General features: G+C 32.0%; 2 protein-coding genes across 3 annotated transcripts; both read right to left on the bottom strand.

The window, feature by feature from the left end:
* Nucleotides 1–1,407: 1,407 nt before the first annotated feature.
* LOC114168572 lies at nucleotides 1,408–7,882 on the bottom strand. Of its 2 annotated transcripts, none has more exons than XM_028053450.1 (13): nucleotides 7,599–7,881; nucleotides 7,410–7,507; nucleotides 7,226–7,308; nucleotides 6,982–7,108; nucleotides 6,206–6,266; nucleotides 5,713–5,810; nucleotides 5,529–5,613; nucleotides 5,226–5,349; nucleotides 3,845–3,946; nucleotides 3,632–3,696; nucleotides 2,007–2,088; nucleotides 1,815–1,894; nucleotides 1,408–1,725 (listed from the first exon to the last, which is right to left on the bottom strand). In XM_028053450.1, the coding sequence occupies exons 1-13, from the start codon at nucleotides 7,817–7,819 to the stop codon at nucleotides 1,668–1,670; spliced, it is 1,284 nt and encodes a 427-aa protein (XP_027909251.1). In that variant the 5' UTR covers nucleotides 7,820–7,881; the 3' UTR covers nucleotides 1,408–1,667. The 2 variants fall into 2 exon arrangements, with proteins under 2 accessions (XP_027909251.1, XP_027909250.1); XM_028053449.1 differs by having other exon boundaries at nucleotides 1,439–1,725; nucleotides 1,815–1,897; nucleotides 7,599–7,882.
* Nucleotides 7,883–8,907: 1,025 nt separating this feature from the next.
* LOC114169485 (beta-adaptin-like protein C) lies at nucleotides 8,908–15,675 on the bottom strand. Its single transcript, XM_028054652.1, has 15 exons — nucleotides 15,589–15,675; nucleotides 14,783–14,980; nucleotides 14,255–14,368; nucleotides 13,842–14,092; nucleotides 13,271–13,406; nucleotides 13,008–13,187; nucleotides 12,787–12,879; nucleotides 12,075–12,286; nucleotides 11,878–11,941; nucleotides 11,624–11,803; nucleotides 11,224–11,316; nucleotides 10,511–10,902; nucleotides 9,888–10,077; nucleotides 9,602–9,805; nucleotides 8,908–9,473 (listed from the first exon to the last, which is right to left on the bottom strand). The coding sequence occupies exons 1-15, from the start codon at nucleotides 15,673–15,675 to the stop codon at nucleotides 9,174–9,176; spliced, it is 2,694 nt and encodes an 897-aa protein (XP_027910453.1). The 3' UTR covers nucleotides 8,908–9,173.
* Between the last annotated feature and the right edge of the window lie 4,463 nt (nucleotides 15,676–20,138).

Here is a 20,138-nt window from a genome sequence, read left to right as displayed (position 1 = left end):
GTTTTGGAACTTGTGATGGTGTAGGGTAGCTTTGTTTCCTTTTAATTCACACGTTAGTTTTGTTCTCTTAGAAGTGGGGTGTGTGCTTCGTTAAGTGCCACATGCAATTTGTTTTCTTTCTCTTAACCAAGTAAGGCTGGAATCATGAGTTCGTGGAGTGGCATGTAAGGGTGTGGACACTAGTTAGTAGCCTCTATTTATCTTGGTTTAAAATATTCATAGCTTTGCTTTATCTTCCTTTAATTATTGCATGTTTAGACGCGTTAGGGAGACCCACACTATGTCATGTATTTTGTCATATTTAAAGTGTATTCGCGTGATATGTTTATGTGTATTTATTGTCTGCAATAATCGTATAACGGGTGTTATATGAAAACAGAAAGTAAAATAGTAATACAGATGCTTTTGATATGGAGTAAGTTGACAGATACTTTTGATATGGAGTAAGTTGACGAGAAGAAAGAATGAACTCAAAATTTTTATTAGTTTTTATTAAATTCTTTTAAAATAAGAGTGATGTAATTTCTTTTACTTTATTATTTGTAAAGTTTTATACAATTTATGTTTTTTACTACAAAATCTTATAATTATTTTGAAATTTTTATTGAAGTACGTTTTGTCAATAATAGTTTTTAATAAGTGTACATTTTTATAACTTTTGGAGTGGTGCATTCTTCTAAACTCTTGAGCCGCTTTTAATTTTTTTTACTATCTCAAAATTCAGCTTGAATCTATCTGTGCAACAATTTGTTCCAGTAATGTCTGCGTTGGATAACTTTTGCTACACGTATCAGCTTTGTAGATATGACGAGGTGATTCAGCTGACCATGACCTTCGCAGTTTGGCTGCTGAAACAAGCACCTGAAGCTTGAAAATTTTGCATTATGGTCGGGCAAGGTATTTTCTTTAGACATCTAAAATTTACCCACACAATTTCATATTGAGATGTATAGACGAAATTTAATCATACCACCACAGCTATTGTAATTACCATGCCCAGTTGTTAGGAATCCCACCAATGAATGGGAAATATTATGGTTAAGGCTGGAACTGAAATCACGTGTAAAACTTCTATATCATGTTAGTTAAACCAATGCTTTTAAAAGAAACAAAAGGTATACTATAAAGTAATCCGAGATCATAGTATGAATACTGTTCTTGAACAAATTTACACCACAATAAATGCTGAATATGTATACTGCTTTATACTAGTTTCAAAACAAATTGGGTTCACTCATAACATGAGTAACCCTTAATTGAATAATTGGTGACTTTTAGTTAATATGGTTCCGTTTTTTCTCCTCGAGTTTCTTGTTTTACTAGAGCTGTAAAGAATAAACATCATCACTCCTTTGGGGCCTTATTTAAAAGAAAAAGGGGGGAATTTTAGAAGTAACATCCTTGTCATGGGTAACAACTGCTAAATTAAAATCACAGATGACAAAATTCTGTTTTCTTTTCTTACCGAAGAAGGTTATATATAGGTCATTTTTCATCTAACAAATCCAAACAGATAAGCATTGTGTGCATTATTCTTATGGACACCTATTAATTAATCTCGTACACGCATGAAAATGAACGATGTCCCGAGAACAATACACTTACAGCCTTGCAGTACATTAAAATGAATTTTACTGAATTTCAATTTTGCGGTGGTACGGGCAGACTTATAAGTATATTCCTAACCCGAACTCCTTTGGGTTTGTTTCAACCCTCCATGGTGACCTGTTTATTTTTCAGAAACCGAAAAAAAAATTAACATTTCCAAATTCACCAATAATACAGAACACGGGCACTATGATTAGAAAGTGTACCTGTTCATTACAAAGTTAAACGTTCCCTGGCTAGCACGCTCTAGAAGAACTTCTCTTGCTTCAATAGGAATTCCTTGAGGCTGCTAGTAGAATTGGATGAAATTCTCATATATTTGTTTGCAAAAAATTGTCCTATATTTCCCCTTTTAGATTGCAAAGAATAAAATAAAATTGAGAGGTCGACACACATACCTCTTCAGGAAACCAGACTCCTGGCTGAGTGCTTCCTTCAAGAATTGCAAGTGCAAAAGCAGCCGTTGAAATTCCAACGGATCTGAAAAACGTGCACAGCTGCATTCGTCATTACCAATAAAAAGAAACTACATTCCGGGTTTTATGAGATCAGAATCTACTGACGGTTGTTCATGCGGAAAATTGTAGAAATTGATAGACCAAGAGTTTAACAGGCTTGGGTAAATTTTTCATTTAAGAGGGAAAAATAAGAAAAAAAGATAAAAATTATTTTTTTATAAATTAACTTAGTTTATACATAGATTAACTTGTAGAATATATTGTTTATTTAATTTGTTGAAGTTGTGTATAAGTTAGTTTTAAATTACTGAAAAATTGATATATCACTCCTCCTGCTTCTGACTAAATGCGTACTAGTATAGCTCATGGTGTTTTCGGAGACACCTCCAAAGTTTAGAAGCTTTTCATCTATGCCATCGAGCATCTCAATAGTATTGGCACTCTACTTGGCATGTTTTTGATCTTAATATTTTTGTATAATTCATCACATCCGGTAACATCTTTCCTTTTCTTTTTTCTTTTTTAATTCCAATGTGAATTTCTATACATATAGTTTTGGTGTTTCATATAGGGTTAAATATGTTTTTGGTCCCTTAACTTTCAATGAATTTTGGAATTAGTCTATTTCGAAACTTTGGACCAATTTAGTCCTCCATCTTTCGAAATACGTGGATTGAATCCTTTTAATCAAATTTTGTTAATTTTGTTTGACACTTGAAGCTTGTTTCATAATAACATTTGACTTAACATTAAAGCATAAATGTATCAAACAGTATAAACAACTCAAATACAATCCTGAAATGCGTATGAAATATCAAATAAATCTAACAAAATTTTATTAAAAGGACTAAATCCACGTATTTCGAAAGATGAAGGACTAAATTAGTCCAAAGTTTCGAAATGGACTAATTCCAAAATTCACTGAAAGTTAAGGGACTAAAAACATATTTAACCCTTTCATATAGCATGTTTTGCATGTCTTGTTAGTATTTTTTTTATAGGTCTTCAAGAATGCTGCATATATGGAGTGATTGCAATTTTACACATGAAGTGTGTTTGTAATATAATTTTTCAAGATAATAAAACAATCTGACTCAGGATCTGAATGTAGATTTAAGAAGAACCACAGCAATATAAAATTTCGTATGTCCTTTTTTCTTTATCATTTCTCTTATTTTGTGTTCTTTGTATTTTCTTGGATGATAAGTGAACTTGATTTCTTTATTTTAGTACTCTAATAAAATGTTTCAAAGAAAATTTTCTAAGATTCTATTGGTGAAATTAAAAACTTTTGAACACAATTCTACCTTCTTGACATTCTACAACCTGTTTTTCTTGCATTTTGTTCTTTTTAATGAAGGTGTGGGTTAGATATTATATACTTCACCTTTATAGAAAAAGCAAAGGTCATGAAAATCTTGTAGCAGAAATATTTCAAATTCAATATCCCATTAAATATATTGACATAATATAAAAAAAAAAAGTAACAGAAACTAGCTTAATGTAAGCATGGTTAAAACTTTGCACAAAATTTTACCAAAAAATTAGAGAAAAGGAAAACTCACACTGAAAGTCTCTTGTGACTGAATAGACCAACAGTATGGCGTCCACTTGCGCACTCCAAATCAACCTGTCCATTGGGAGGGAGGGGTTAAAGTAAATAAGTAGTTTATATTCGCACTTTAATAATATTATAATTTATAACAAACAACTACGTAATTTATAGAAGAAAAAGATGGTTAAATGAGTAATAGGTTAACCCTTTGCATTCCCCTCACCCTCATTGATACGCGTTCTCCAGCAATCCCATCCAATGCTCTTACAAAAGGATCAAACAACTGAACCAAACTTTGTACTTTATTTCTGTCTCTCAGAAATTCCTGCATGTTTAATCACACGTAACTGTCAGATTAATCAACAACATAATCTTCAAAGTCGATTTTCATTGAAGCTAAAGTTAAACAGTTTCCTGCACATGATAAAGCAGATAAAAATATTTTCAGATTTATTAAATTACAGGAAAAGGAAATCTGGTATATTATTATCCCAATCGCATTTTGATAGAACATCTTGCACTAAGGTGCAGAATGTCAAGGGGAATGACAGCATTGGATAGAAGTTGTTGTGACTAGTGTGCCAGTGTGATCAGCGCACAGTTAGGTTGCATTGTAACAACTTGATGGTGGGAATAGATCAAAGAGAAAACAGGACAGGAAAAGTTTGGGAAATTGTGAATGAGGTTTTAGGTAGAAGGGAGCACAACACTTGAAGTTCCTGCGGTGTCTCTTATTTTTTTCACTTCTATTTCTTTTCTTTTCGTGAGTTTGCAGTTAGCACACATTTTCTGGACCGCTAACTCACTGATATTGGAACTCAGAGTAAATAATACGGATTCAGTTCAAATAACTAACATATTGTTTCGGAATATGCTTTTTCAAAAAAAAAATATAGATCAGTGTCGAAAGAAAAATCACAGGTTGATCAAGTTTATACAGCTCTATTCCGTGTAACTACATGAACTTCATTGCTATCAACATAATATTATCAAAATAAACAGATACGACCATTAAAGTAGACTATATGTAAATGATTTTTCCATGATAATATATTTTGAAAGCTAATAATAATCCTCTACAAGTTACTGATGGTAGGAGAGTTGAAATAGCAAACTGAGTTCCAGTTTTGCAAATTGACATTTCAAACTATGGTTCCCTAGATTTCATTGTCAAAGAATTTAGATTGCACAAATTCAACTTTTAAAAATGAAATCACTTAAAACAACAATTGCATAGCATAGGCTCAAATATTACATAGTGCATTACCAAAGGATGTAGCTATTTGAAGCGCATATAAATTGAATCAAAGCTTCCAAATATAGATCAAGGTTAGTATAATGGTCAAATAACCTACAAAACTAACTATTGTCGTTGTTATCCTCCTTTGTTTGCATCATAACATCAGGTTTCAGGACATTCCGGGCTCACAATAAGTTTAAAGGAAATACTTCTTAACTGACAGCATCACAATTTCCAGATCCATCTCATTATAGAGGTAGTAACGTAACAATAGCAATATTACATGCACAGAATATTTTCATGCATACTGTTATCAATTAGACTTATCTTCAACTAAGTCGGTCCAAGTCAATCAAGAGCATACCAGGGGAAGAAGTGTTGTCATAGCTTCCATTCCCCAATTCCAGAAAAATGGTGCTGTTCCAAATCGAGCACTTACAGTTGGCACTCCTAAAATCTCATGTGCACTGCTAACCTCCGGTAAATTCCTGAAAACCATGTATTGAGGTGGAATCCTAATTTCTGAAGAAAGCAAATATATAGGGGTAATTAAATCAATTTGTTGTGGACAATCTATCATATAGGACTGATTATGAAGCAGTATGACTTTCGTTTCCTACAGTGGGTATTCTGACTTCCAATGCTTTTTATATTCCATCAAACTTACAATAGATAAACATCTCGTTTGCCAATTCCTTTTCCAAAGTCAATGTTGAGCATTGCACTATATGGCTTCATTCTGATCTTCTCTCCTAGTTGAACATTCCAGCATCATCATTTAATCCTACAAACAAAATGGTAATTTAATCTAGATAAAATAAACAACTAGATCAAGCTCTTTAGACAACAACCTTTGTTATACGCAACTACTTCCTCTCCCAGCAGCAAGAAGCTTGTAGCCAATATGGTTGGACCAGCACCACCAGTTCCAGCTGTGTAGTAGTAGAATCTGAGTTGACATAGTACCTTATTAGTGCTGAATCAACATGAAGCTCAGAAAAGAAACAAACAAGAATATTTTTCTTGTCTTTTTTGGATTCTTTATTTTTGCCATATTTCAGGCTGTGCTTATTACACCTCAGCAGGTAATAGGATGAAATATGCATTAAATTAGTAAAAGAACTTATTCCCTACATACCAGAATGGAAATAATTTAATAACATACAACTTTAAGGATGCATTTGATGTGCAAAATGTTTCATTTCATTATCAATTATCTAACATGTATATTCATAACATATCAAGGAATTCAACATATGATGAGAATTGACCCATCAACCAAAATAGATTTGCCTTTAAAATAATAAATCATAAATTTAGAACTATATAAGAAGATCCACCGACCTTAGCCTCTCTGGCTTATCTTTACTTTCATTTGCTGCACGGACTAGCTCTGCTGCCATGACTGTACAATTATAGGAAGTGTTAGCAACCAAAATACAGCAGAGGAAACAAGAGTGTCATTTACCATAAATCACGATCTGCCCCTAACGCCACTCTAATTAACAAAGAATATTGCTGTCAATCTGCATGCACTCTCTATCTCGTATGTATAGCAACATATACTCAATTTAGATAAAACTTTCCCTCAGTTAAAATTAACCTGTACTTCTCAACTTTTTTTTACACATGAACCCATGGAGGAACCCAATAGTTACGGATGGAGCCGTGCCATATAAATAGCATGAATAGGTCAAGCAAAGTTGCAAATGCATACTTTATCGCACACAGTTGAGTACAAATAAAAGTGAAACTAAAATCAACAATTTGTGGGTATCTTTGAGTAAACTTCTCCATAGTCACTTGTACTAAAAGAATACGGAAAAAATAAATAAACAAGCTTCAGCACAAGCCAAGATTAGTTTATACATTACTTAGTTTCCTAACACAAACACTCATAATTTTCATAATTATTAATTTTAACTCTTAAGCTAATTTAAATTTAAGAAGAAACTCGTTTACTTTTTTCTTCTTCTAATTTTCTCTTATAGAAGTGCTTTACTTTCGATAATCAAATGCTATTCACGTTAGTTTAATATAAATTGGTGATGAAAATTTTTCATATTATTTTCTGGTCCTGATTGGAAACATAACAACACTGCCGACAGGTAGGTAAGCACCATTGCTAACTCCAGGGTATATTCCTGCTGTTGTTATAGCAGGAATATTTGCATCCAACGCCCTTTTCATCAAGGATTTTGCACGCCATGCGTAGCTCGTGTCATCACAAACATCAATATACGCAGTCTGCGGCAAGAAACATACAATTAAATTTTTTAAATGTCTATACGCTAAGATGCATGCACAGCAGCACAGAACACTGAACTTAACAATTCAGAAACTATGATAGCAAATAGAAGCTACCTTAGTATTTATTGCAGCTTCAAGCACGGTACACCTTTCTGCGCGTTGGAAGGGACCAGCAGCATGAATTACGAGATCTACACCTGCACAGATTCACATTTACAATTACAACTTTCAAAATCGATTTCAATTCATAGGACACAATACACTGAACGGGAATTGGTAGCGAGCGAGAACAATTTACTTTTCAACGCAGTTTCCAGTGAATTCACGTCGTCGATGTCAACACGAGCAAACTCTGCATTTCCTCCAAGTTTAGCGGTGAGAGCCTCACCTTTCTCCCTGACACACGTGCCATGCACACACGAATTAGAACTACACGCAAACACGATTTTAGCAGCGGTGCGTGTGACGCACGGGAACCGTGACTGACCTGTTTCGACCGGCGACGAGGATTTGAAGATCGGGACAGAAGTTTGAGAGCGCAATGGCGGTGGATCCTCCGACCCGGCCAGTCCCACCGAGGACGAGAATTCTCGAGTTGCGGATTTTCTCCGGCAGCGGCACTTCGGTGACCTTGTTAGTGGCGGTGGCGGTGGCCCTCAAATTCAATGGCGTCCATTTCAAATTCAGAGATAATGAAAGTGGCGGCATGGAATTCAGTTTACTCTTCTTTCTCTGAGCACACTTCGCAGTAGTACATTCGTTATCGCAACACACTTTATCCCTGGGGTCATTAAAAAATGTTCAATACGTGGCAAAATCCACGCCACAAGTCATATTTTATAATATCTAATTTAATATTTAATGAATTCGATACGGTTTTAAAAAGCGAATGAGTAAGTAACGACTCCGAGAGCATGTTAATTTTATCAAGTCATCAAAAGTCACTTTACTAATCAAATGTATATAATTTTTAATTTAAGAAGAAGAAATACATAAGAAACTAGTATAAATATTTGATTTCTCGAAAGAAAATAAATAAATAAAACGCTATCTTGCACAAATAAAGATCCTCGCCTGTAATAGAGGGAGACCAGACCAACATACCGTGTCTTGGACCACGTAAGGGACATTCCTTATAATCGGAGTTAAATATGTTTATAATTGATAAATTTTGAAATGAATTGAAGTTAATTTTTAATTTAAATTTGGATATTTTGGTATATCAATTTTAAAAATAAATCTTTTTAATTTATCAAATGATATAAATAGTTAAAATACCAAACTTGTTTTACAAATAAAAATAATTATACAATTGAAATTAAAGCTAAATGATTTCAAATTAACAAACCTAATACTCATCGCAATTCAATTTCAGTTAATATTTCTTCTTCAGGTATTAGCATTCAAATTTAATTTGTTTACAACTCTCTGACATTAACAAAAAATGGATTATATAAATAAATTCATATAAAATTTTAGAGCTGATAATTAAAACAATTCAAGTCTCACGTTACTCTCTAAAATACTAAAATCAATAATAAACCATGTACAATATTGGAAGCTTAAATATGATTAGAAGATATTTAATAATTATTTAACACCGTTAATGTATTTATTTTAATAAAAAATTATTAAAATATAACTTACATTCATATAGGAAGGGAAAGCAGTATATATTTTAAAATAAAAATGGAGATGAATGTAATTTAAGAAACTTTGCTGGAAGAGAACTTGCACTTGTTACAAGTTTGAACCTCTCTTTGTCCTCAGGATGAATCTATTTTATAATGAGATGATTGTGCAAAGAACATATAATATATATAATACAAAAATGTTAATAGCATCTAAGTAATCATAGTTTTTACAAACAAATCACAATATTACAAACCATACAAACCTCTCAACAAACGTTGTCCACATGACCACATCTATGCATCAGTGGGTAATCTTTTTCGAATTTACAACCCCTGTTCAGAATATCTATCAAAGATGCTAGCAAAAGTAATGTATGAACAAAACTAATAAAAAATTGATGACACAATAAATGATGATGATAATGATATTAGCTCCTGAGAAGAGTTTCGATGGCTTCGAAGAAAAATGCCGACATTTCAGGGCTTGGTGTCTTGATTGCGCATTTGACACCAGGGTTTCCGACCACTGTGGTAAGCTCAACTAATAACGGTGTCCCTCGAGGGATCTTAGCTGAGAAGTAAAACACATCCTGGTTGGCATTCTTGCGTTTTGCAATAAAGAACACGTTTGATGCAGCGAGTAGGTCCAAAGTCACGTCCACACCGCCAACCACAATGTCTGGGAAGTCCTTGGAAACCTCGTTTGAATCGGGAAGGGACCTCCAAGTCTGTTACACAGATAGTGATCAGCTTAACAAGTGACAAAGTTATAGAATTTGTATAATGTTTCGCATTATGTACAAAGAATCAAAAGTTTATTGCAGTGTAAAAGAATCAGAACAATGAAAAGGTATACCTCCAAGAAAGTAGAACGTTCCATTTTACCATCCTCGGTAAAAAGGACATGGAAGGAGAATTTATCGTTAAAATACCACACGGGTTGCTGGTTGTTTTTTACAGCAACCTGCAGAAGTGAGTTAGGAGGACCTTGGGACATGTTCTGGAACAAAACCATAGGAAGGAGTGTTCTAGTTGATGTTCCAGGTTGCAATTGTGGAACCTGAAAGGTAAGTGACCAATTATTAGAAATTATTCGGTAGAAGTCTAGAAGTAAAACTAAATGGGAATTGGACAATAATAACCTGAAGGGGTCCAGCAGCTGCTAGACCAAATGTGTTCTTGTTAAACTGAATCATGAAGCCGTCAAGTGGAACTTGAGTGCTGTTTTCAAACAACATACTGTAAAATATTTGACCATCTTGCCTGGTCAGCTGTGCACTGATTTGTAAACCCTGACCAGTAGAAGCGGGAAGTACAATAGGCAATGCTGGTCTGCATGCAGGGCAAAAGATATAATTAAGCATGATATCATGGAGGAAAGACGATCATTTGACAACTCTTATAAGAGTAAAATAGTCTTAACAAAAGTTAACTTTTATATTTATAAAAAAAAAAAAGAGAAAGTGAATAGTAATGAGAGACATGGTCAAATGGTACTAAAAATAAGAGTGGTGTCAAAATACCAGGGTTCTTTCGGAAATGCAAAGTAATGAAAGTTTCAATCACAACTGTTCCAAACTCGTGAAAAAGTTTTAACATTGAATAGTACCATGGCATTGTAAAAATTATCATTAATCTCTTTCTGTAGAAAGGAAATCATCTTTTTTATTCATAGAAGCGAGTAAATGCAACACTTCTAAGAGGGCATAGTTAATTTAGGTAGGAAATTAAGTAAAACCACAATCTACTTCCCAGTTTTACTCACCCGGCAGGAGTAGCTGTCTGATCAAGAGGAACAACAGAATCATCCATGCCCATCAAATCCCCAAGTAAATCAGGGACAAGGGCACTAGGTGGAGGTGAAGCTGGTGCAACAGATGCAGGCACTGAATAGCTTGAACTTGGTGGTGAAGCAGCCCCATTAGCAGGATTCGCATGTGACTCAGAATACCCTATTTCATCTCCCTCGGGATAGTCACCATCTTCAGTTTTCTGGGCTAAAGAGTGTGTGCGGGTCACAAATGCATCTGGGGGCTTGTGATAAACAGATGATAAGGTAGCAATGTTGACAAGAAGCTCGTCAAGTAGGGACGGATCAAGTTGGTTTGAGTCATCAGTTATCACTGGCTTCTCCGCTAACACAACATCCTTGGCTGCCTGGGGAAGATAAAAAAAGGTATGTACGTACAACTAGAAATTTGTGTCCCAAAAAGAAATTAAAAATAGTAAGGGGGAAAAGTATCATTTGAATGTGGTTAGGAACTAAAATCTAGTTAATGATAGATGGTGAATCGAATGTGCATACATAATCTTTGGCAAAGAATGATAAAATACATGAACAACGTCTCTGTGAAGAGTAAACAGTTAATAAATAAGTTTAGCTTGACTATCCAATCTTCAGTCAGGTATCCACCTGAACAGATTATGTTGGAAAGATCAAAGAGAAAAGAGACAAAATTCTTATTCAAGTAAACAAACCTCAGGGTCAGTTGAGAGGAGACGCCAATATATGTATGCTCGATCTCGCAAATCAGGATTATCTGTTTCCGCAGTAGCATTGTTCAAAACAACCTGTGATGATTAACTTATAAAGTCAAACTATGCATACCAGCATAAGAAGAATAAACATGAAACAAATCACAACATTTTTGAGGAACAATTTAAAGGAGGCTCTTAAAATAACTTAATAGATGAGTGGTGACAGAATGCTAGACTTGTCTTCCAGATTTGGTTCCGATCTATAATTCATAGATGGGATGGGGGCTTGGGGAGAATCAATGTAGATAAATGATAACGGCAGAAAGAGTACCAAAGATATCCATTTGAATTGAGAGAAAACAAGTAAGATGTGAACAAAGCAAGCATTATATGGCAGGACCTGAATCATCTGCTGTGGGCCTTCAGTTGGCTTCTTGAGGAAAAGTTTCACAGTGGCCGTTAACAATTGTAGTTGGACTTGTGCAGGTTCTTCAGGGAAATTTTCCAAGAAACTTTCCAGAAGTTCATCAGCATTGTCAATTCTCTCCGCATATTCACCAATTATCCAAATCATTGATGCCTATCCTCGAAGGAAAAGGGATGAAAACATAAGCATTCGTGATGAAAATTATAAAGGCACATAAAGAAACATACCTTGGCTTCAGGCTCGTCCAAAGTATCTAAGTTCTCACAAAGTGTTGCAATTATGGACTCATAGCTACAAAAATGACAGATTCAAATTTTCAAAGTTTGAATGTGATAAATCTAAACTCAAACATACAATCTTTTGTAGCGCAGCCCCTCCCCACCCACATCCAAAAAAAAAGAAAGATAAGAAAAAATTTTAGTACGTGTTGGGGTATCTTCTAAATATATCTTTGATAACAATGATGGCCTCTTGAACCACATAATTTACTTTTATCTTGATCAATTCAAGCAAAACACTGATACATCTTTCAGCTGCTCTTTCTAATTTGATGGCACAACGACCAATTGCACGAACTGCTTTTCTAACGAAATCTACGTCAACTTCAGTAGCATATTCCTTAAATTCCAATAAAACCTGCCAACATCGTAATTTAAAGGTTAATAAAAATTAAAACTGACCACATATATAATATACCAAATAGAATAAAGCTGCATGGACCAAAAGTTTTACAACAAATCTGTCATGAGTGATGATAGTGATCCATGCTTGGAGGGGGTAAATTTTACAAGTGAAAAATTGATCTACTAAATTACATGAATATACACATGAAAAGGTTACAATTTTGTACCAAACAAATGAAGGAAATATGAGTTTCATTATTAAATAGGATAACCTCTTTTCAATAGAAAAGGAAATTTCAGTACAGAGCACAAAGAAAATACAAGGATAAATTATCCTCCACAACCAAACTATCAACAAAACAATTAGCTAAAATTGGCAAGAGATACTTATGGGATTAGGATAAATGATTAAAGACATCTTTAGTTAGACACTATAGAAATCACCTTTTTACCAAATAAAATAAAAAAATTATAGGGGAAGGGACATACGAACTAAAAGAAAGTAAAGCTTGCCTGATCTATATTTCGGTCTGAAGCAAGTTTTATCATGATTTCTAACTTTTCCATTTTCACATAGATCGGATCATTGTACTTGCAGAAGAACACCTACAAAAAGAGTAAGAACAGCTCCATAATGACAGCATCCTCCACAATCGGGTACAGAAGTTCTTCACCAGTGCCCAACTATATTATAAATAACTGACAAGTTCACAAACTAAATCTTGGACCAATACCTTAATTTCATGAGCAAGAATTGTGGGTCTTCTTTGTACAATAAGATTGATATTCCGCAGGGCAACATACTGTATCTCAGGTTCTGCTGAGAGCAATGTCACAAGAGGAGGAGCCATTTTTTTACACAGATTCCGAACCACATCAGTACTGGTGATGAGCTCCATCTGTTGAAGGATCATCTGAAAAGCAAGCAAAATGTGATTTCTGAAGCATTAACACTAATATATATCGTAACAAGATAAAAGGTTACAGAAATAAATACCTTAACAGATGATAGTACAACTGCACAATTCGCATGCTGTAACCTCGGTGTAACTCTTTCTACAATGTTTTCGGCCTCACGAGCATCAGCTGCCTTGTATCTAGAAAGAGCGTCCAGTATAAAAACTTGACCCCATCTGATACATTAAGCAATAGCAAGTTATGTTACATTTAATAAATCATATATCATATCAAACTTCAAAGAAGAATAAGGAAAAATCAAGATGGTGACAACTAAAGCAATGACTGATAAATTGCTCACTCAACATGACAAAATAAAGTAGTGATACTTTATGGTCTTAAGATACAAGAGATTCTCTCGCACCATTATGGAGACTCCCCCTCTCGCCCCCACCATTTTCTAATAATTATAATCTATACAAAAAAATGGTGTGTTACCATATATTGCCCTGATGAAACAAAATCATAACTAATCAGCTGTTCAAGATAGCATCCAAATCTACCAACTACTATTTGCACCCTTGCTCAAGAGGAAGAGAAGTTGCAATATAGCTAAACCCACAGTGTTTTCAGTTTGTAATTCTGATAACAAACATTAAAACATAACTTACTCTGTACATTCATTTAAAGCAGTGAGGAGCTTTGTGAGTGTGGTACTTGTGAGCTCAAAGATGGGTCTACTACTGTTGTCTTGAATTTCAGCAAGTGCTGCCACTGCATTAGCTACAACCATTGGATTATTATCAGATATCAAATCCTTCAGAGAGTCCAAAAAACCCCTGTCCTCAACCAACTCTGCATTTATATCATAAAGCTTTGCGACACAAATGGCTGCTGTCTTACGAACATATGGATCATCATCCTGTCAACATATCACATACAACTGATACAACTAAGGGTAGCAAATAGATGGCTCTAAATACATATTGTCACTCTTATCAATACAATAAGAAATAGAAAATAGTTCAAAATTTTCAAAATCAATAGTAGACAGGTGCAAAATATAACAGCACAGTATGAGTACCTTTAGGCATCTTTGAAGGGGATCACATAGATACTCAGTAATTTTATCAACACGAATGCAGCCCATTGTCCGTACAGCTAAGGCACGAATTAAAGGATTTGGATCTTGCGAATCCTGCAAATCATTTTATAAAAAGAAATTAAAACAAACACACACACGCACACACACAGATCCAGATTTTCTTCCATCACAGAGAGATAGGCAGAACAATATTCAGTTAATGAGTATTATAATCTGTTATTTAAATTTTCTGAAAAACATATCGGTTGGAGTGCTGGGACCACCCTTTGGGTTAATGAACAAGAATTTGAAATGAATTACACAATTTAAAATATATAGTAGAAAAGTTGGGATCTCAAGATGGGGTGGGAACAGGGAATATATTCAATATAGTGAAGACAGGCCATGAAAGCAATACAAATGCAGTACAAGATAATAACAAAAGAAACAGTACATTAAGACTACAAGAGAGAGAGAGAGAGAGAGAGAGAGAAAGACAAACAAAGTAGCGATAATTCCAGCTTTTACCTTCACAAATGTATTTACAGCAAGTATAGCAAGATCAGGCTGGCTCTTGGCATAATTTATCAGGTATAAGTAAACCAACTTTTTCAGCTCCAAATTTTCTGTTTGCATGCAATTCACCACATCTGTGAACAATGAAGAGACATCCTTCCCAACTGTCATAGCAGCAATCACCTTTTTCACTGCATCTTTTCTTTTATCCTGTTAAACAAGGAAAAATAGAAGTAAGATTCCCGTGTCCTCTAGGATGCAAATTTCAACCATGGCATAAAAAGGGAGGGAAAAACATCCAAGAAAACATGTTCACAAACTCCAATCCAAACAGTGAAACAGCAATCTCCATACGATCAGTTGTCAATCAGAACATCAACAAATCTTACCACTAAAATAGTGCAAGATACTAATCCCCAATCGCGTGCTTGGTAGTGAAAACTGATAGAATGATACAAAATTCAAACACGGTGACAATAAAATTCGTAAATGAAATCTGGAACATTAACATAGCAAAAGGCTCCATAGTTTAATAAGTAAATGCCACTCAGTGAAAGTTTTAAGTTGACACACTAAATTTAAAACAGAAATTAAGAGAACTAAATTAAAATCTCTACCAACATTTAAAGAAATCGGAATATTGCTAGTCATCCAATTACTATTTACGTATTGGCGAATTCTCTGATACTTGAAGCTCAAACTGAAAGGAATCGAAAATGCAGACAGAGGGATCGGGCGAAGGATCCAAAAATACAATGCAGAAACGAGAATCGGGAACAACAAAGAAAGACTGTGAATGGATCTGGAGAATGGAATACCTTGTACTGAGAATTTAGCTCCTCTTTGAGTTCTGGGATTTCACCCTTCTTAGTAGTGGAGAAGTACTTGGAATCGTTTCTGCTCATCTTCTCTCACTTTGCACCCTACTCCTTCCTCTTCCCCAGTTCTCGTTCAACTCTTCGTCTCGCCAACAAAGAGTTGCAAAACCAGTACTTGGATCGGTTAACTGTGCTTCTTACGGTCTCACAGATCCAAAACGGTGTCGTAGTCTACCCCTATTCAGAGTTAAGTTTCCCAACGCCTACCATGGCATGTCAAAATAAACTTTTCCTTGTAATAAATGAAATAAAATAATTGGTTCAAAATTTATTTTCTTTTCCCATAAAAAAGGGGTTATTCGATTTTATTTTTAATTTTTTTGTAATTAGACTTCTATGATATATTTTTTTCATAGTTTTAGTTCTAGTTGTTAAATATAACCATAGTGTCGATAAAGCCATAAAAAATACTATATTTTTAATGTCACATTAACACGTGGTCTTTCGATAAAATATAATTCGCAAGGTTATTTGGTTGCTATATTTCAATTAATAATCAAATGTAAAAATTTAAAAAAATATATTGTATTTAAAATAAGTTATTTGATATAAATATCATTTATATTAAATACTAAAAACATTAGCTAATTAAATTGTGTGTAGTTAAAAATTATAGTTACATTAATTGGAAATACTATTTGCTACCTTTATAGGATCATTGTTTGTTTTGTATGACAATATGATTTTATTGATGGCCTTTATACATAAAATCGTAATTGGTTGCATGTTGAATTATTACTCACATGTCAAAACTTAACACTTTGTGGTCTTTTTAGACGACATGTTTTTGTGTTGTTGCATCTATGAAACAATTTTTACTCTTAGTATCATTTTCTTGTATTGAGAGCATGCATTTTGGTATACATTTTCATAAATCTTGTGTTTTTTAATTTACAAGACTTCTTATTTGCATCATCTAGAACATCTAAAAAGTATTACCATTTTGATGGTAATAGTATACTCGAAACAAATTCAAGATTTTTTTATCTTATTATTAATCAAGAATTTCGTATATATCTAGACCGACCCTCACAAATTGCAAAAACTAATTTGTTAAGAATTAATCGAATTGAGGCTATAGCATCATCATTAGTTGGAATTGAAATATCAGCGAGGTCCGAGTCACTATTTGTATCAATTAAACAAATTGTTGAAATTTCCAAAGTTATACATTCTCAAAGAGCCGTATATTCTTATTTTTGATCGACGATTATTACAATATCTTGTACAATGGTGTAATAATGTTTTGTTTGATATGCTTAAATTATTAATCAATGTTTTTATTGAACCACTAAACAAATCTATATAAGGTTTTATAATTTATAATTTATGAAACTTGTCTAAATTTAATGCCAATTATCAAGTCAATTATATTTTAACTCATGGATTGGTATAAAATATGTGTTATATATATATATATATATATATATATATATATATATATATATATATATATATATCTTCGATACATAGATATAATATTAGATGTAAAACAAACGACATTTGAGTTCATTGATTTTTTTTTTTAAGTGAGTTTTCATGTATTTAAAAGCAATAGTTCATAGTTGCTCGAGTTAAGTGTGTTTTTCTAAACTTTGGTACAAGATTGAAATTTATATTTGTAATAATTTTTTATATATTTTGATCATTAAACTTTAAAAATAAATAGATATTGTATTTTTAATTTAAATATGTTACATTTGTTTAACATGTGAAACGCGTTTTAAGCTAACATACTAGTATTTTGATTGCTTACACTTTTTTATTTCATTATTTGTTGAGTCATGTTTAACATATAAAAAAGCTAACACTATCATAATTTATTTATAATCTTTTAAGATTCTATTTCTAATCATGTAAAAAGGGTCCTTGTTCGGTCTATTTGTATTAATTTTTATTGTTAATTTTTTGGTAATTATGATTATTATATTATGAATTTAATTAAGATTTCCAATAATAATTAAATTGAAATTTAACGATATTTGTTATCGTTATGATTAGTTTTGTCAAGATTGTGTTAAATAAGCAACTATTTTACGGTATGAGACTATTAAACCATCACGTTGAGAATTAATAATTTTTATTTACAACATTGAATAACTACACTACATTTAGAGGGACTAGAATAAATAAGCAGATTATTTATTTAATCCACTTATTTTGTTCAGTTTATTATACCTTTAAATAAAATGTTTAATATAATAATTGATAAAATAATTATTTTACTTTTAAAAAATTATATAAAAAGTAAAATTAGAAAATAAATGTGGACACCGATAAAAAAATCCATGAATAACTATATAAATTATTAATAAAAATAAAAAAACAACATAAACGTTTACTTTTACTCATAGTTATTTTCAATTGTAAAAAAAAATCATGATAATAAAATGGTTTTAAACTACGAAACATTCTTGTAAATAAAATAAAGAACTTCGTTTCTTCTGTAGCTTATTTTAGTTTAAAGGAATTCTAAAAGCAAATTCTCAAAGTTTAAAAACCACTAAAAACTATTATTACTTAAGAAAAAAAATAAAACTACCGTATACATTTTTCAGTGGTTGGAATACTCAGGAAATTAATTATTTATATTATTTTTAAAATAGCACAATGATAATAATTACAATTTATCATTATTTATTTATAGATGAATCTGGCAAAAATAGTTAAACTAACTACAATAGATAAACTACTATTTCTAAAATTAAGAAAATCCAAATTTTACTAAAATATATATAAAATCAAATTAAATAGTTAAATGGAATAAAGAGTCCACTTTGACGATGATATAGCATTTAATTATTATGGTAATACATAATTAACAAAATTGTCCACATTGTTAATTTGGAATGACCTACAAGTAATAGCAGGTAAATAAACTTCAATAGATTTTTCATTCCATGTTAAGGACTTTTTATTTTTATTCTTTTAACTTGCTTACATGGTAAATAAACTCGTTTTTAATAAAGTATCTTTCAATATGTTTATCAGATTAAAAGTGTTTGGTAAAATAATAAACCATCCAATAATTGTAAAATTAAAATTTATGAATAAATATTAATTCAATTTATTTTTAATGTATTTTTTAAAAACAATTTTTTATTTATCAATTTAAATTATTGTTACAATAAATTTGTTTTTTTTTATAATTTATATCATGTGTGATCTTTGTATATTGCTAAAAAAAATTATTAAAGAACAATTAATTTTAGAAATTATTATTATAAAGACTAATTTATAAATAAAAAAGTATTTATATTTAAATAGTATCTTTTATCAAAAAAATTATAATTAATATACAAATTTAAATTTAAATTGATTTATAATATCATATATCAAAATCTTAATTACAAAAATATTAGTATTTAAATTAATTTTTAATATTCCGAACTTTTTTTATCAATACTTACATAAAAAACACGTGCCAATAATGTTAATATTTTATTTAATTTATTTGTAAGTTATAATATAAAGATAACAAATAAAAAGTAAGGTGCGTGTGTGTAACTTTAGTCGTGCGTGCGTCAGTGGACAGCTCAGCGGAGCAGTACAGCTGGACTTAGCGGAAGCCAGCTGGCATAGTACGAATCCAAATACGGAGCCACCGTCGTAACTTCTCTCTCTTCACTGCTTTTCGCTTTCAACAAACACTCTCAATCTTATTACCTATATCTTATGTACCCCTAACTAATTAATTATTCTTATTTTCTATTTTTTAAGATATAAAATAATTATAAAAAAAAATCTCATCCTTTTCGAGGTTGGACATAACACGAGTGTACTGTATGCATTATACTGACCTAAATACCCTGAAAACCTTATCTATTTACAGTATTACCCTTCCTTTAAATTTGAACGTTCGTTGACGATGATATTCCGTCAAAGGGGTTTGTCGGTAATGGAAGTTGGAATAATAATTTAGCTATAAAAAGAAAAGGAAGAAAAAATAATTAAAACAATAAAGATATTTGTTTTATGTTAGTTTTGGACAAATTTTTTTCATCTTATTTGAGTAGAAAATAATAAGACATTATTAAATGACATTTTTTTTCAGTTTTATCTTGTTTTTATAATTATAGTCTATAGCTATTTAAGAAGTGTAAACTGTAATCATCCCAACATTATATATCCTGTATTTTTTTTTTCTAGTTTTAAAAAAGTTACAAAGTCATGAGGTTCTCAGATATGTCATGAAAATTAAAATGAAGCACACGTGAATAATATGAATTCCTAACAGCACCTATGTTTGTTTGAAATGCATTTTTTATTTGTTTGAATAGATCTCGTATTTATATTTTATTTGGTTAAATGAAGTAATGACAATAAAAAATGTTTAAACTTTGTTTCTTAAAACTAGTTTTTTTTTTTGCCTTTTCTTTTATGCTACTTTTAATCGAACGAAATAACATATACTATTGTTTTTTTCCTTAACCTTGATATCGTGTTAGTAGTGATCATAAACAAAAATGTTTTATATTAAAGATATTTGT

The sequence above is a fragment of the Vigna unguiculata genome, chromosome 11 (genome assembly GCF_004118075.2).
Source record: "Vigna unguiculata cultivar IT97K-499-35 chromosome 11, ASM411807v1, whole genome shotgun sequence".
NCBI lineage: Eukaryota > Viridiplantae > Streptophyta > Magnoliopsida > Fabales > Fabaceae > Vigna > Vigna unguiculata.
The sequence above is the reverse complement of the archived record's forward strand: the minus strand, read 5'-3'. Positions and strand labels throughout refer to the sequence as shown.